Consider the following 16,375-nt stretch of genomic DNA (forward strand, 5'->3'; position numbering starts at 1 on the left):
AATATTTCACAAAAGACCTAAGCTATCAAAAGTGTATTTACCATTGATATATGATGCGTTCTACTAATTAACTGGCTATATTCGGTTTTTTACTTAAAAAAAAAAAAAAGTGGAACATCGCAGTCTCCAGCATTTGAAGCCTCTGACTGAAAATCTTCGCATCGGTAATTCGCAAGTTATTAGTACTGAATACAGTAACCCAACGTTCAGCCACTCGCGATAAGTCAGATAATACGCATTCCTGCAAATTAAGGCAATGCATTTACAACAGAAAACAAAAAGTATTTTAAAGACTTAAGTTAAAAAGGGGAATTTAAGGACACTGATATGAGGTTTCAAAAAGGAAGTTTTAAAGCCATTTTGTTTCACTACTAAAAATACAATGCATGCAGCATCAAAATCAGCCTATGGTGATAGATGCGAATGGCAAAAGCAGTCAATTTAAGGAGAATACACACAGCTCTGGAAACAATTAAGAGATGTTCTGTGGTCTCAATTTTTTCCAGAGCTCGATATTTAAAAGGGAACTCGGGAAATATAGCTTTGCCAACTTCCAGTTTTGCGGTCACAAATGATAATTTAAAAAAGGCCGAGTGGGTGTCACCGCCTATGGGGTGCGTAGGGGCGACACGCTCAGGCCACCTCTTTTGTTGGTCTAGAGAGGACCTCGTTCACCCCGTCAATTCTCCCCCGGGCGGCTCGACAGGACCCCAGAACACCACCACATGGAAGGCAAGCGGTTACTTTGAAGTTATTATAGATAGCTAGAACAGGGCATGAAGACGCTAGGAAGTTGGCATCCCTAAAATTCTAAAACCTATTAAAATGCCTTTAATAAAAAATGGGCACATAAAACACTAAAAACCTACTCAGAATAACAAAAGAAAATAAGGAAAAGACTAAGTAGATCAATAAAACACATAAAGCAACGTCAAAGTTCCAGTCTTCTGTTCACAATGGGTGACACCACACAGAAGAATCCCCTTCCTCTCGGAGGAAACACGTCTCTCTGCAGCTGAGCTGGAACCCCGTCGGCCAACTGGGACCCCACCAACTGCAGGTAGGAACAAGTATTAGAAAGTCTCAAATTGCATGACTTCCAATTTAATTAATGAAGGTCTTTTCTTCTATCCCGCAGTCACCAGTCTGCATCACAAAGACCAAAAAATCAATCACAGCAGGTAAGTCTCTAGCCCCAGGACAGGGAGCGCTCTCCACAAGGTAAACCAGCAGAGGAGATCAACAAAGTCTTAATAAAGAAAGTTCAACCTCTCTTTTCTAATTATTCCCTTCTAAAGAATTACAAGGTACTTAACGCTCTGTAGCCTGCGCTGTCATCTCCAGCAATCCAGTGTCCGTCATTTCCAAAAGACAAAACAGACCCCTATATTACTTATACATTAAAAGCGATTATAATCCAAACTCAGACAACCACTTTGAGTTGATATTTTATAAAGGACCACATGGTAATTTCTTGATTATATAAATATTATAGTTCTTAGTTCTTAGCAGACACCCTTATCCAGGGCAATTTACAATACATCACCTTGTTTTTACATATAAATTCCTCTTTCTTACAGCTGGGTTTTTACTGGTGCAATCTAGATAAACATTGGAATTGAACACACAGCCTCTGCTGCAGAGTCAAGAGCCCCAGCTGATACCCCACATGTCACTTTTGTAAATATGACTGAAATGGATGCATGCATAGAAGATTTGCTCTTTTTAAAATCTAGTTTTAACAGAGCTTAGAGCTCGAATTTGATTAATATAATTTCACATCCTAACCATGCGGTGTATTATGGTGTGAAATTCAAATACATACAGTATGTACTTTGTCTGCTTAGCACCCATTTAAACACAGTGGCAACCAGAGGGGACAGGTTACAGTTTTAGGTTTGCTGTTCAGTCGTTTTCCTTCATTTCTAACTCAGCGGGGGTCAGAGTAGAGGTTTCTAACGTGGAAATAACAACCACACCAAAAATTAAAACTCCAACAACACAGTACAGACAATGAAAACAAATTATTACATACAGAAACCAAGCGTGAAAATCGAATGTCTTCATGCCTGTGGTACATTTCTGCTAGGGGAAGATATGAACACGTGAAAAAAAGCTAGACTTACAAAGGGTATAACATTAAGCAGTTTCTTATCTCCATTTCTGAACTTCTTAAATGTTTTGATCATAATTTAGTTTTTTTGGTGGGTGGTCTCTAGACTCTAGCTCTTTTGAACTCCCTTTAAATCAAGGTTTCTTCTTTCTGGTGCTTGGGACTCCTTTAAAAATCTGATTTTATTTTGTAACAAACTTTGAACTATTTGCTTAATTTGATATTTTTTTTTTAAAAGTTTAGAGATTAGCAGGAAAATAGAGACAGGAACAGGGAGCATAGTGCAGGTTTATTTTATTACAGTGCACAAGTTAAATAAAATAAACCCAAAACAAAGCCCTAGTTCCTTGCTGATCCTAACTACACTGTGAAACAAATCCCTCTCTAAACATCAACTGATCAAAAAGACAGACAAGACAAACAGCAAATAGTCCAAATCACAAATCCAAAGCATAGACACAGCCCATACATTAAGGTCTCATCTTCTGCCATCTTCCATCCCACAACAGAGGATGATGACTTCCCACATTTTTCCAGGAACCGGACAATTAAGGCCATCCTGTGGGTGAGGTGCTTCTATAGCATGATTCATCCTTCCAGAGCTTCTGGGAGGTGTAGTGCTGGCCTGCCAGCCAAGTAGTGCTACGCCTAGCACTACATTACTTTGTGTATAACAATAGTGGCAACACTTCCAAAAATCTAAGGCTTTTTAAAGCTTTGTTATTTGTATATTTAGCACACCAAGCACTTTTGTCACAGCTGAGGGGACTCAGTATGAAACACGTGACCAACTACACCACCTCAATTGTTGAGCAAGAGAGGAACTCGCAACCCCCTTCGAATTCTCTACCTGGGGAGGCTCGATCGGACTGCAAGACACAACAGCAGGAGGTAAGTAATAACTATTTTATTTAAGCAGGTTTGATGTAACATGCAAAGGACACAAAGGCTGTGCAAGACAAATGGCAATTACACACAATCAGGGAAGATAACAGGTAATAAGTACACAAGCTAAAACCAGCCTTTAAAATCCAGGGTGCATAAAAGACTAAAATACCCTAACCTAAACAACAAAGAAATAATAAAAGGACCCAATAAAACACATCATTTATCGATATAAAACTAATCTTCCCACACTGTAAACATTCACAATAAGCAGCAACAGATTTACAGGCGTCTCTCTCCCAGAGACGCTCAAATACAGTGAAAGGAGTTCACAACCAGGGATGCTGTTAATTCACTTCTGTCTTGTCAGGTAGCAGCCACCCCACGAACCACCTACAGATAAGTGAGATGCCTGCACTGGGACACAGTTTCTCTTCGGTACCTCGAGGGCCGGAAGCTGTTTTGGGCCAGGCAGAAGCTCGGACTGGCTCAGCACCGATTCCCTGGATTCTAGGAGAGATACAGGTCAGTTGTATTCGGAAAACAGTCTGTGCAAAATAAGCAAATATGGATGTCTCTTTCCTTCTCTATTATAGGTTGTAAATCCCAGGACAGCCACCAGAGGAGGGCGAGGGAGGACAGCAACAATAAACAATGCAATTGTAATTTCAGTCCCGGTTCCAAAAAGACTCCTACCATCCTTTACCACTTTCCGTGGTGTTCAAAATAAAGTGCACTAAGTTGTTAAAACTATTATTGTCTCAATCTCTTTTCCATCTACAGGGAAACAAAGTACATATCCACAATGGGCAGGTCAGTCTTTCTCCCACGGCCTCAGAGACATCACGTCTCTGGTCCACTGTTAGTCGGGTTCCGCGGCTCTTCCATCAATACAGGTCCCCGGCGTCTGTTGCTTCACTGTCCAATCCCCCGCTCGTTCCTCCAGCGCATGCTTGTGTCTCAAAGTGCAGTGTACTTACTGGCTCTGCTGCTGGTGTGTCTCTGGCTCTCTAGTGAACAGAGAGCTGTTTTGGAGGCCTTCCCTTGATTTTAACTACAAGAAAAGAACAGCTGTATTCCAAAAACTGAGGTATGGCTCCTGATGCCACATTTGTAAGTTTGACAACAAATCCTCAAGTTATGTTATGATAGTTGAGCCTTCAATTTAATGTCACATCCAAGCAGGAAATGTTTCTGTAATTTGCTCAGGGTAACACACAGGTGTTTTGTGGTAGAGCCAGGTCTTGAACTTGGTGCCTCTTCTCACCTAAACCCATTATATTAACCACTAGATCTCTCTACTTCCTGCAGTATGTGCTGTTTAAGTAATCATGATTCCTCATGACGAATTGCTTCACAGAATTATGAAATGGAATATACAGTAATATACATGCAAAAACATTATCACACTTTGTATATTTGCTGTCTGTCATTTAATGGTTTCTTTAATTTCACTATTGATACTCCTATTCAGCAGAATTCAGTTTTTTAACCGACAATGTAACGTGGCAGGTAGGTATAATGGCTTGGCAGGGCACTGTTAAAAAGACAAAAAAAAAAAATAACCACTATATAAACATTCATTTACAAATCACACATTCTGCAGCAGAAAATAACTCAGCTCTACTGTAAGTTGTCTTATTTCTATTTTATGATCGATTCAGGAAGTACTGCTGAGGAACTGTGAAATAAGATGCAGAAAAAGGATGTGGGTAAATCTGAAACTTATAAACTTCAGCCCCCTTCTAGGGCACTCACAGCACAATCAGAATGAAACTGCAAATCTTCTCTTCTGTTTGCTCATAATAGACTGAAGCACAGAAATACAAAGGTCCCTGGACTCATCAATCTCAGCTATGTTATGGCTGGCTTTAGCTGGGGGTCCCTTTAGCTTGGCGCACTATTGGCCTTGTTCCACCAGCACATGGTGGGTAGACGTTGGCTGGGCAATCAATTTTCCTGAATCCCTGTAACTCCTTTGTTGCTTCTTGTGCAGCTGTAGATTCAGATAGTTCCAGCTGTATTACATCCTCCAATTTTGTGTCATAACTAGACTATGGGTCTTATGGCCTTGCGGTGGAAAAAAAAAAGACAGGCGGTTTTGACAGCTTGCATTTTGGATGAGGCGTGTTTGGTCTCATCTCTCCTGAAGATGCACAGTTTTCATAGAGCTAGTAGAGCAGTAGGGGTTTAACTTGATTACTTGTCAATTCCCAATTGGGTTAAAAATAATTGGAGATAAAAAAAAAAAAAAACATAAAGAAACAAAACAAAATCCCCATGTTGGAAAACAAATAGCTTTATTTGGTTACATTTATGACAGCAACTACTACATTATCTGTCCAATATATATCTTAGAAGAAACTTTGAAAAATGTAATTTATACATTTAAAATGTAAACACATGCTTCTGAGTCACTAACAGGAGATACCATAGTCTAGGAGGAAGTTTTTTTAAATTTTTAAATAGGTTCCCTTCTCAAGGCAATTAAAGACAGTTTTAAAATCCTGTTTGTGTGACTTACTTCAGAAATAAATCACAGAGTTTTTCTGCAGTAGGGCCTGTTACGAGTTGATATTTGTAATCTTGTCAAATCTGACCATGCTATTGGGATAAGTGCTGCCAACAAACTCAGCTGATTGGGTAGAGGAAGCAGTCTCATCATCCTGACAGAGGACATACGTTCTCCAAAGATGCAGGTAAGCTTTCTGGATTTTGTGGATCCTGAATGGGTACACAACTGGGTTAAGCACTGAGTTGAGGTGAGTGAGAAGGATGCCAGTATGAATGGCAGCCTTATATATTTTCACCTTGCCGATATGATCAATTATGTTCATTATGTGCAAAGGAAGCCAACATACGGCAAACAAAAAAAGTACCAAGGCTAAAGACTGGGCAAGCTTACGTTCCTTCACATAATAAGTGTTGCATTCTGTGGAGTTGGCAGAGTTATGTTTGAGGTGTTTTTTGATAAGGTAAAATATTTTCACGTACAAAACCACCATGATAAGCAGTGGGATCAGGATGAAGCCAAAGAAGTTGAAATACACCATGTAGGACATGGATATCACTGAGGTGAAGCGGCATTTAATGCTCGAGGTTTCATTCATATCTTTCTTGTGCCACCCAAACATAGGAATCAGACCCAGAATGCATGAGATCAGCCAGCAAACTCCGACAGCTATCCACGAGTGCTTCTGTGTCGTGTTGCTTCTGTACCTGCAAAACCAAACACACACTAATATAATATATATATATATATATATATATATATATATATATATATATATATATTTTTTTTTTTTTATTATTATTATAAAAGGCCCGAATAAGGTTAACCATTTGAAACATAAAAGAGAAATTGCATCATTTTTACATTCTTATGATTCTGTGGTCTAATAATAATAATAATAATAATAATAATAATAATAATAATAATAATAATATAGACTTTTCAACACAATGGGTTGTGACACATATTTTAAACATGCATCAAGTGCCAACTATTTACAATGTTTCTTGATCTATTTCGTTTTTTTTTAATATGCAAATCAATCATTAAGACACAAAAGATCTTCAGTGCAGGTTGTCTCATTGACATTATCATACCACACATGATAATTGTGGAATATTCCTTTAATATCCTTACATATTTATATAAAGAATATATATAAAGAAAATCTGTACAAATCTCACAATGTTTTGATACGATTATTTTTAAACATTTAAAAATGTAAATATAAAGTTCACCTAATCTAAACTTTACACGGTAATTTTGGTAATTTTGCCATTAAGCATGGCATGGATTTGCAAATTTAATACCAGGGCAAGCTCTAATAATCAGTGACCATGACAATTACAAAAACTACTAAACTCCCCCTGGGAAGCATCTGGGTTCAAAGTGTGATCTGACCCACAGAATGGACCAATGACTTCAATAGCGGCCAACACATTCTCAGCTAAATCTCCACTAACAACAAAAAATGGATATGGACCTCACCTGAAGGGAATCTTCACTCGCAGATAGCGATCTATTGCAATGGCCAAGAGGGAGAAGATGGAGGTTTGGGTTAAAATCATGATAATGCAGCAGATAAAGAGACAGCCATAGAAGGTGGTTTCCTTTTCAGCATTGATGAAGATGGCTATGGGAATGGCCACAGCTCCCACCAGGAAATCGGCCACGGCCAAGGAGATGATGAAGCAGAAAGTGGGTTCCCTGAGGGAGTACTTGAGCTTGATGGCCCAGATGACCAGGGAGTTCCCCAGGCAGCAGGACAACGCGATCAGCACTTCAAAAATTGTGTAGATTAGATTGCCATAGTTTTCCATTATCAGCCAAATTTCCAAATTTCTGTTACGCAAGTCCACCTCACGGTAGACTTTACCTAGTCAGCCAAAGGAAATGTGTCAATCTCTTTAGGTATCAACTTGAGCTTTTCTTAACTTGTCCCCCAACTCCACTTGAATGTTCTCAAAAGAATTCTTCAGGATTTCTGAGGTAGGCTTGTCCATATAAACTCAGTGCTTCTGGGGACGTGTCTTTGGACCAGCCTTTGAGCACACCACTGACCTTGACATTGCTTTAACTCAGAGATCTCCTTGATATTAAACACATTCATCAAGAAAGGGTCCAATTCCTACTACCTTCAAAGCAAGGCTGATGCGTTTTAAAGATTGGCTCAAGTTTCACCAACAACCAGAATTATTTCCTCAGCAAGAGGCTGTGATGTTCAGCTGTGGTTTTGGCACTGTAGAGCCTATACTGTTTTCTGGTTCCTTGTCAGCATGAAGAAATACAAATAATTGCAGCGCAAGCTTAGAGGTGGAGCTTATGCAACAATGATTAGTGCTCAGAAGGAAGAGGATGTCAGTTTTTGTCAATTATTGGAAAGGCACTCACTTGTCTGCCTTTGATATATATTGTTAGCAGTTAAATTAAATTAAAAGAGAAGGATTGCAACCTCAGATTCTTTACTGTGACAATTGGGGATAGATGCACATAGATACATGAACAGAAAAATCAAAAGTGATTCTTTTTAGACTCTTTATTGTTCATGCATGATACTAGTATTAATGACAGATGCAAACTTTATACAAGGATTTATAGTTAATAACATTGTGTTGATTTTTGTTTTGTTTTTTGACATTTGACCTGTCTTCTTAATTTCAGAAATTATCAGAAATCTACTCCTATAATAATGCCAGGTGCTTCAAGATTATACATGTGTGTATCAGTATCTTATTAATTTCAATTACACCAAATTTTTTACCACATAAGCAACACTAGAAGTAATTACATATCTAAAGGTTTGGACATGGCTTGTGTACTTTAATGTAAGAAACCAGGAACTGTTATAACCGCCTATATATAAAGAACCATAAAGTTCAAATTGCACTTCATTAAGAGTAGGGTTGTAATAATATAGCTAGCATCAATTTGAAATGAGAAATTTAATCTGCAATCCATGTTTTCCTTTGAACACACAACATAACTTCAATTTGATCAGTGCTGAATGCAAGGAAACTATGTTACAGCCCCCATTTGATAATAATCATATTGCAAATCTAATGAATGTTCAAATGCATTTCCTTCTACAGAGATAAAGATGTTACTTGGTAGTGAAATGGTATACAAGTTTCATCAGTTCCACCCACAGAAAAGAGATCGTTTGCAATAATGAGTGCACAAAACTGACAGATTGACATTTGCACATAACTGTAACAGAACAACATTCAAAATATTTGTTTGTGACTGGAATGTTCTGGATTGATAAACACAATCTTTAATGCAGCATAAAATAGCATATTTTAGCCAATAAGTATATTAAAAAATGTTTGCCCATATACTCATAGCTACAGTTTCACATTCTGTGTGTAATATTTCACACTTGCGTGTGTTTGGGTTATATCATTTTTCGTACCCAACACGTCGTATACAAGGCAGTATTGCTTTCTCTTGCACCCTGTAAATTGTATATTGTTAATAATCATTTACCATTTTTTACAGGGGTCTGGATTATATATTTCTGTAGTAGTAGGTTTAATAGTGGTTGATAGATTTAGATACAGAGAGAAAGAAAATGAAGGAAAATAGAGAAAACATTAGTATTCAGTACGCTCAAAGTAATTGCTACAAGTAAATGAACATGATTTTTATTTTAAAAACCTAAATCTGTCACTTTCACCAGTGATTTCCATTGAAACCTGTATTTCTCATGAGAAAAGATTCTCTCCATAATGTATTTGTTATTTACAACACGTGACACAACAGCTTTGAATCCAGACTCAAATGTTAACAAGTGCTTGTTGCTATAAGGACTTTATAGCATGAGGAACCAAGTTTTTTTTTTTAATCAAGTACCACAATGACATCAGGGTTTAGTGCAATGCATGTTGTGAAATCAATATCACTGTTTTGCAGACAATGTAATAATAATGCACAAAAGGCTAGATTTACCATTCAAAGATCACAGTCATATTAAGAGTTTTTATTTCCAAAACTCAGTCTAATCTGATCTTGAATGTCTCCATTATTACTTAAGAGTTGAGACTGACAGATTATAAGATTAACTGGCATTGTGCAAAACGCCGGCCCTTAATTATATTCAGACCAACTAGCTCATTGTTTTAGGAGTCAGTGGTCTCCACCCTGGTCCGTGAATCAGGTTTTATACGAGTTAGTCTTGCCTGTTTGTGGGTCAACATACAGCCTCATTTTGCCTGGATGTGCATTCAGGATCCTTCCACTGAAACAAATAAGTGAAATAATGCATCTCACAATTCTCTTCTGGGCCTTTTCTATGTTCAACCATGTATTGCAGTCCTTCTTTATCTTTTATGCCCTCTTGTGGTATTAATAAAAATAGCAGGCAGTTTTCTAGAAAAAAATGAAATGATTAGTGCATATGCAGAAAAGATATATGTACAATACAATATATACAGAAAAAAGCTAGCAAAGGTCTGCATGGTTGTATTGCCAAGTCCAGAATAATGGACACCATTTGAGTATATTTTATATACCACTGTTATAATGTGTTATAGTTACAATGTTTACCTGACTTTGCTGATGCTGTTGTAACACAATGGTGCCTTTCAAAAAGCATGTGGTGTGTGTGTTTCAGTTATGTTAGTTTTTCTTGTAAGCAAATGCAAAACCAAGCTATGTTTAAACATCCCTCTCCCCCTCCAAAAAAAGTGAGATAGGTGAATATGTGTACACTTACATGCAACTAGATTCAGTTGGTTCTAAGACTACGTTATTGTTTTCAAAAAATGTTCAGCTTCTGCTAAACATTGACAGAACGGTTACATCTGCAGTCTGTCTGAAGCAGCCTGTTTTGCATATGCCACCACAACATTGTGCAGTAAAGCTGGCTGATAGTCAGTAGCTGATAAATTACCTTGACCCCGTGCTTCAATTCCAGTATCTAATCTATTACAAGAGCAGGCTGCTACCAAACTGATATATAATGCTTGTCTTACAACACAAAACTCCAATCTATACAGAGATACAATGTGGAGATATTGTGACCAAAAAATGAGCATCGAACAATGAGAACAGTTACAATTAAAAGGTCAAACTCTTGTGCCTTGCTTTTCAAACCTGACTGATTTAAATACTCAAGCAGGTGTCCGGTCCCTAAAAAGCACCAAATACATCTTATTAGTGATTAAATTATTAAAGAGCCATTTTAGTTTTGGATGGTGGACTTTCAATGTGAGAAACTAATGCTTAGGTTTTGCATGGAATTTCAAATCAAATAAAAAAGTATCAAATAAACTGAACTATAAATAAAAGAGGTTAAAATAAATATAAATAAAAACAGAAGAAGGGTATTTTCTTTATTTTCATACAAAAACAACTAAACAAAATACAAAATATACAAAGTAACAATGGAAAAACACCTAAAAGAAACAAATCTTGACTACCACCTGATTTTCTGATTACAAAACATTCTCAATAAATACAAAACCAACAAAAATACTTTTCTACATAGCAAACACATTAAAGTCATCATTCAAACAAGAATATCATTTCTACTTATAAAGTAGTTTTTCAAAATGTCATAATCCTCAGATTTACAAAAATATTTCCTTTTTTGTGTAATGTGTAAATCCACATTTAAAAAACCAACACACAAACAACCAAAAAAAAGATACATAGTCATACAAAAGTTAATCAGAATTATTCAATGATTGAATTACAAGGAAGCTTTGGAAATGCATTCAACACAGAAGCATTTTACATTGCAAATCACCGTGTTGTAAATACTCAGTATTTATGTTTTTAGTTTTCAGTAGTTTTTTTCCCCCTTCAGAGACAACACTAAGATTCCATGGTTCTCTTCACGTTGGTCTGTAGACCTTTGAGAATCCCCTCATTGAACTGGTAGGTGAGTTTTCTCTTCACCTTACTGATCTCTCCGGTGCGGGAGTAGTTTCTGAGTGCCCGGGCCATCTTCTGGTACGTCATGGTCTTGCGGTTGCCTTTCCTCCTGCCCCACATTTCTGCCAGCTTCTCTTTGTTCTGGGAGGAGAACTGAAAGGTCCCGCTGCCAGACTGCACCCACCAGATGCAGTTTCGCATTTCGGGATTCTGGAGCATTTCGTAGAGAAACTGGAACAGGCGTTCTTTCTTTTTCCCTGTGCGACATCAGCAAATCAGCAAGTGGGTCGAACACATCCAAGTACTCTATTGTATTGCATCACATTGCATTGTTTGTTCTTGGCTATTACTCAATGCAGTGTCTCATGAATATCAGGGCCTCAAGGGCCAGAGCATTTTTTGGCTTTCATTCCACTCAACTAATTATGTACTTAGATCAATCAATTTAAAACATTTCCTAGGTTTCATGCAGGTGAAAATCTAAAGAGACATATAAAACCTGCTGGATTACTGTTTAATGATTGTCAAGCCCAGGGGTTCTCAAACCAGTCCAGGAGTACCCCCTGCCCTACTGGTTTTTGTACCAACTGAGGTCTTAATTGCTTAATTGAATCATTAATTGACCTAACAAAGCAATATATCATAAAATTAAGTAATTAAGACCAGCAGGGCAGGGGGTACTCCAGGACTGGTTTGAAAACCCCTGGTCTAGCCTGATTACCCAGCAGGCAACAGCAAATTGGAATCTACAGCTACTGATTTGTACTGGGGTCTCAGTGTGTCTTCACAATCATGAAGAGTATTTCCTCATAAGCAGAAGGCCCTACCTGTGGTGGAGGTTAGAGGCAAGCCGTCTGAGGTCTTTTTCACTTTCCTGTCCATGGCTGGCGAAGGGGGAAAGTCGTAGGACACCGAGCTGGTGGACTGCGAGTCTGAGTCACTGCTTGGGTTGGTATCATAGAGACATTGGTAGTGAACCTAAAACACAGCAACTTGTTAGGCGGTTTCACACTAGACAGGAGGTTTTCAAGTGAGTCTCAACACTGTACTAAAAATAATCAGCTCTCCATTTGGTTTAATTTGGTACTTGAAAGCTGTCTATTTCTTTTCACTCCGTGTCACTCTCTCAGAGCATCAGGACATCTCCATCTGTCAAACTCCAGCACAATAATGGTTTGAAGGCCTGTGCACATTGAGTGTTACTCTACAATACATCCAATTATTTCTGGGTTATTCACCTTCAGGTGACAGTGTGAAATTACAATGCTAAACTTGCTCACTGCTTTGTGGTGCGTGTGTGGAAATATTTACCAGCTATACATGTGGTGCAAGTGTGTATTTGATGTCACCAAGATAGTGGTGTCTTTCAGAAAAGGAGATACATCCAGCTAATTGATAATGACTTTTTTTGGCCATAATCTAGTATAGTAAAAAGACGAAACTCTTCTCTTTGCATGTACTCCCTGTGTGTTAGGAATCCTGTGCAAAACAGGCTAATGAAAATTTTATTTGTACTCTCTTCATTATCACACATTTGCATGTTACTTGAGCTCACAAGCTGGATTATTGTGTGGACAATGGTTTTGACTTCTAGCCTATAACTATATAGGAACATGGCAGTGTCTTAATGCATTAACATTCAGATCAGATGTCTTAACCCGTTATCTTCACACAAAGGAAATCTGGAACTGCATACATACTGATACAATGGTAATCTCACTGAATACTTCCTTCACATATATGTATGTGAAGCTGCTATCACCATCCCACTGAATGACACACACTAGACAAGATCAGATCACTTTTTGCTTTAGTCTTTGTCCAAGAAAATTGAACATATTGTATAATAATCCTAGTATCTATCCTCCAGTCTGTTTATGACTTACCCACTCATTCACGGAGGAAGTGAACCACACTTGCTGTGGCTGCTCACAGTATTCAGAGTCAGTCTTCAGTAGAGAGCTGTAATGGTGCCACTCATAGGGAAAGCGTCCAGAACAATTGTTTTCTAGTAGAAAAAAACATAACAAATATCACTGCTTTCTGTCCTTAGAGGAAAGAGTGTGCTTATTTAGTCAGAAGAAGCAACAAGCATTAAAAGGCCTCATTTGACCCATCTGATCAATATCATGATTAATATCTGATCAATCCCAGTAATTCCTTGATGAAAGACAGGGAATCGGTTTCAGCGAAGTGTCTGGGAAGATTCTTGACTCATACCCACTACAATGCTTTGTATAAAGACATGCCTTCTGTTTCCCATTGTAAATGCACTTACAAGCCCCAGCTTAGTTGCTGATAGAAAGCTACACTTAGCTAAAAAGTTTAAACTTACCAAAAAAAAAAAACTTAAACATAAAAGAAGGGCAATACCAAGAGCTTTTTTCAACTTTATGAGACCTTCACTGCTGCAAATAATGTATCTGAAGTCATTGCAGTATGTGGTGCATTAGCATTGGTAAAAACAAGAGGCAGATCTGCAGTTTATGAATTCCTGGTTGAAAAAAATATTTAATTCAGCGTTTATACATTACACTGCATTTGTAAGTGCGTCGGAAATGGGAATTTCCCAAATTGTTGCCCTATGGGGTATATAAAGTTTGAAAAACGGTTCTCTGTGTTGATATTTGATATGGTAATGTAAGCAACGTATATTTATTCCCTGTGTGTGTTAAATATGATGCAATATAGACACTGAAATTTGAAAACTAGCTACATCTGATGACCATGTGCCACAGAAGGAAAATGATAGAATACAGGGATCCACCCTGTATTATGTTGACAGTAGTCCCATGGCAATATGAACTACTGTGGAAGTGTCCTGAATTACAACGGTTTGATTTGATAATGTGCGTGTGTGTGTGTGTGTGTGTGTTAGTGTATGTTTTGGAATGCACAACACAGAGGAAATTCCCCTACCTATGATGCATGTTTCTTCCTCATTCTTGTACAGTTTGGCTGTGCTGTGCTCAACCTCGGACGAGTGCTCGTTCAGATACTCTTCAATAACGTCCAAATCCATCTCGGCAGGTGTTGAGCCCCAATCTCGGGAACCAAAATCTTGTAGGTAACGGATCTGTCAACACACAACACACAGGATATTCTATGATCAGAAAAAGGAAAACTTACTCCGCTTAAACCAGACACAGATGGCTTTTTTGTTTTCAAATCCTAGTGTCTAAAAGCCTTTGGGGGCAAATGCAAAAGAGCATTTGTTACCCACTTGGGGGTTACAATAGCATGTCCTTTGAAAAGGAGTATCAATGCAGTCAACCTGCAATGACTGTAAGTGGCTTAAAGGCTAAACACACTAATTTATGAAAGGAGATAACAAATGTTATCACCTGCCTTCCTGTGTTTTAAAGGGACTAGCTGTCACTGAGCAACTGCCAAACAATAATGCAGTTGTCCTTAATATTAAAATAAAAACATGCCCAAGAAACTGGATGTTTATTTGATCTTTAATCTAGGGATGTTGAACAGTCATAGGAGAAAGCCAACCACAAACATAATCTGACGAATCATTATTTGCTCTCAGAAAATGTTTGACACCAGTTATCAATTTCATCACTCAGTTATACACGAATGGAAACACTCACTGTTTCTAGTGTTGCCAGCATACTAGATACTGATCTGCAAAAAGAAGAAAACAAAAACCATTATACTGCAAGCATCAATAATATATGTATATATAGAGAGATACATAGATAAACTGATATTGATCTATGCATTTATTACATATACTTACACAGATATATATATTACACTTTCACACGATTAGTACGTACACAAATACACACTGCAAAGATATATATGGACATGCATATATTCTGTATATACACAGACACATTGTTAGATGAAAACTATTGGTAAACATTCAAACAAAGTCAGAGAAAACCAAATACCTTGATCAGGCCTAGAAGACTGGTTCAGGTGAAGCAAGCGCAAGTACTATTGGATTACCACTGGAACACTTACATAAACATTAAACCACTAGCTGTCTGGAGCCGAACAAAGACATAACAATCCAAGGGAGGGCTGTGGCTCACCTGCACTGAGTTCCTTTTGTATAGGACTGCCTTTTATATACTTTGACCCCCCTTCCCCTAAAATTCCCTCAGGTCCTTGCCAATCTTTCAGCCTCTCTTATCGTATTTATGCAAAGTTTCTCACAATGAAACTGCCACACACAGCCCTAACCAGCAGATTAACAGTGGGCCTTATCAGTTGTTCCTGGAGACTGATAATTAGGAAAGTTTTATTTTCCAAGATTGCTGCTCCATTGTCCTTTTATTAGGTCCTTATTAGAATGATAGCATTCTGCTTTTCAAAACTATGGCCTTCTTAGACAATATACCAACACTACAATATGGATGTAACTATAACAGTTTTCCTGACAATGGTATTAAAATTCTTCATATATATATTTCAAGGGCAAACATGAAAAATTTGAATCTGACACATTTATTCTGAGATGAATAATGATGTCCTAGCACAGCCATAAAGTGACTATATCATTACGGCAGCACAATGCAAACACTTTATTTATAATAGGCTTGGTTTACAGCATGTTCAAATCAGTAGACCTATAATATGAACTTGCCAATTCCAAAACTTCAACTTCATATAAAATTGACTTGCTCTGTGCACCTTTAAATATGACCTAATCCATACAAGGATTAAGAAATGACAAATCTTTGATTCAAAGTCAATGAGTGCTTTCACATTTTGAATGCTAAAGCCCAGTTTGGATTTTAATTCAATCTTTAACATATACACCTGAACACTACAGTGCTGTATGGACGTGACATTAAAGGTGTAGATACACTGAAAATATGTGTAAAAATTAAGCTTTAAACATTACAAGCAAAAAGTGTACTGTCTGAATTTTTCTGCTTGTTTACTACATGAGATGCAAAAGCAACTGATAGAAAAACAGAAGCCTTTTTCTGTAGCAGGATGTCGCACATGGTTCTGTGTTAGATATA

At 37.7% G+C, this 16,375-nt stretch overlaps 2 protein-coding genes across 2 annotated transcripts; both read right to left on the bottom strand.

Annotated features, from left to right (window-relative positions):
• Nucleotides 1–5,244: 5,244 nt before the first annotated feature.
• Nucleotides 5,245–7,742, bottom strand: LOC136750543 (adenosine receptor A3). The gene is made up of 2 exons (XM_066705688.1): nt 6,999–7,742; nt 5,245–6,217 (listed from the first exon to the last, which is right to left on the bottom strand). Exons 1-2 carry the CDS (start codon nt 7,328–7,330, stop codon nt 5,563–5,565), a joined length of 987 nt encoding a protein of 328 aa, XP_066561785.1. The 5' UTR covers nt 7,331–7,742; the 3' UTR covers nt 5,245–5,562.
• A 3,087-nt stretch (nt 7,743–10,829) lies between these two features.
• On the bottom strand, nt 10,830–15,430 carry LOC136749370 (transcription factor Spi-B). Its single transcript, XM_066703607.1, has 6 exons — nt 15,293–15,430; nt 14,987–15,020; nt 14,307–14,463; nt 13,274–13,395; nt 12,215–12,365; nt 10,830–11,644 (listed from the first exon to the last, which is right to left on the bottom strand). The coding sequence occupies exons 2-6, from the start codon at nt 15,005–15,007 to the stop codon at nt 11,328–11,330; spliced, it is 768 nt and encodes a 255-aa protein (XP_066559704.1). The 5' UTR covers nt 15,008–15,020; nt 15,293–15,430; the 3' UTR covers nt 10,830–11,327.
• Nucleotides 15,431–16,375: the final 945 nt, after the last annotated feature.

This window comes from Amia ocellicauda, chromosome 5 (genome assembly GCF_036373705.1).
Source record: "Amia ocellicauda isolate fAmiCal2 chromosome 5, fAmiCal2.hap1, whole genome shotgun sequence".
NCBI lineage: Eukaryota > Metazoa > Chordata > Actinopteri > Amiiformes > Amiidae > Amia > Amia ocellicauda.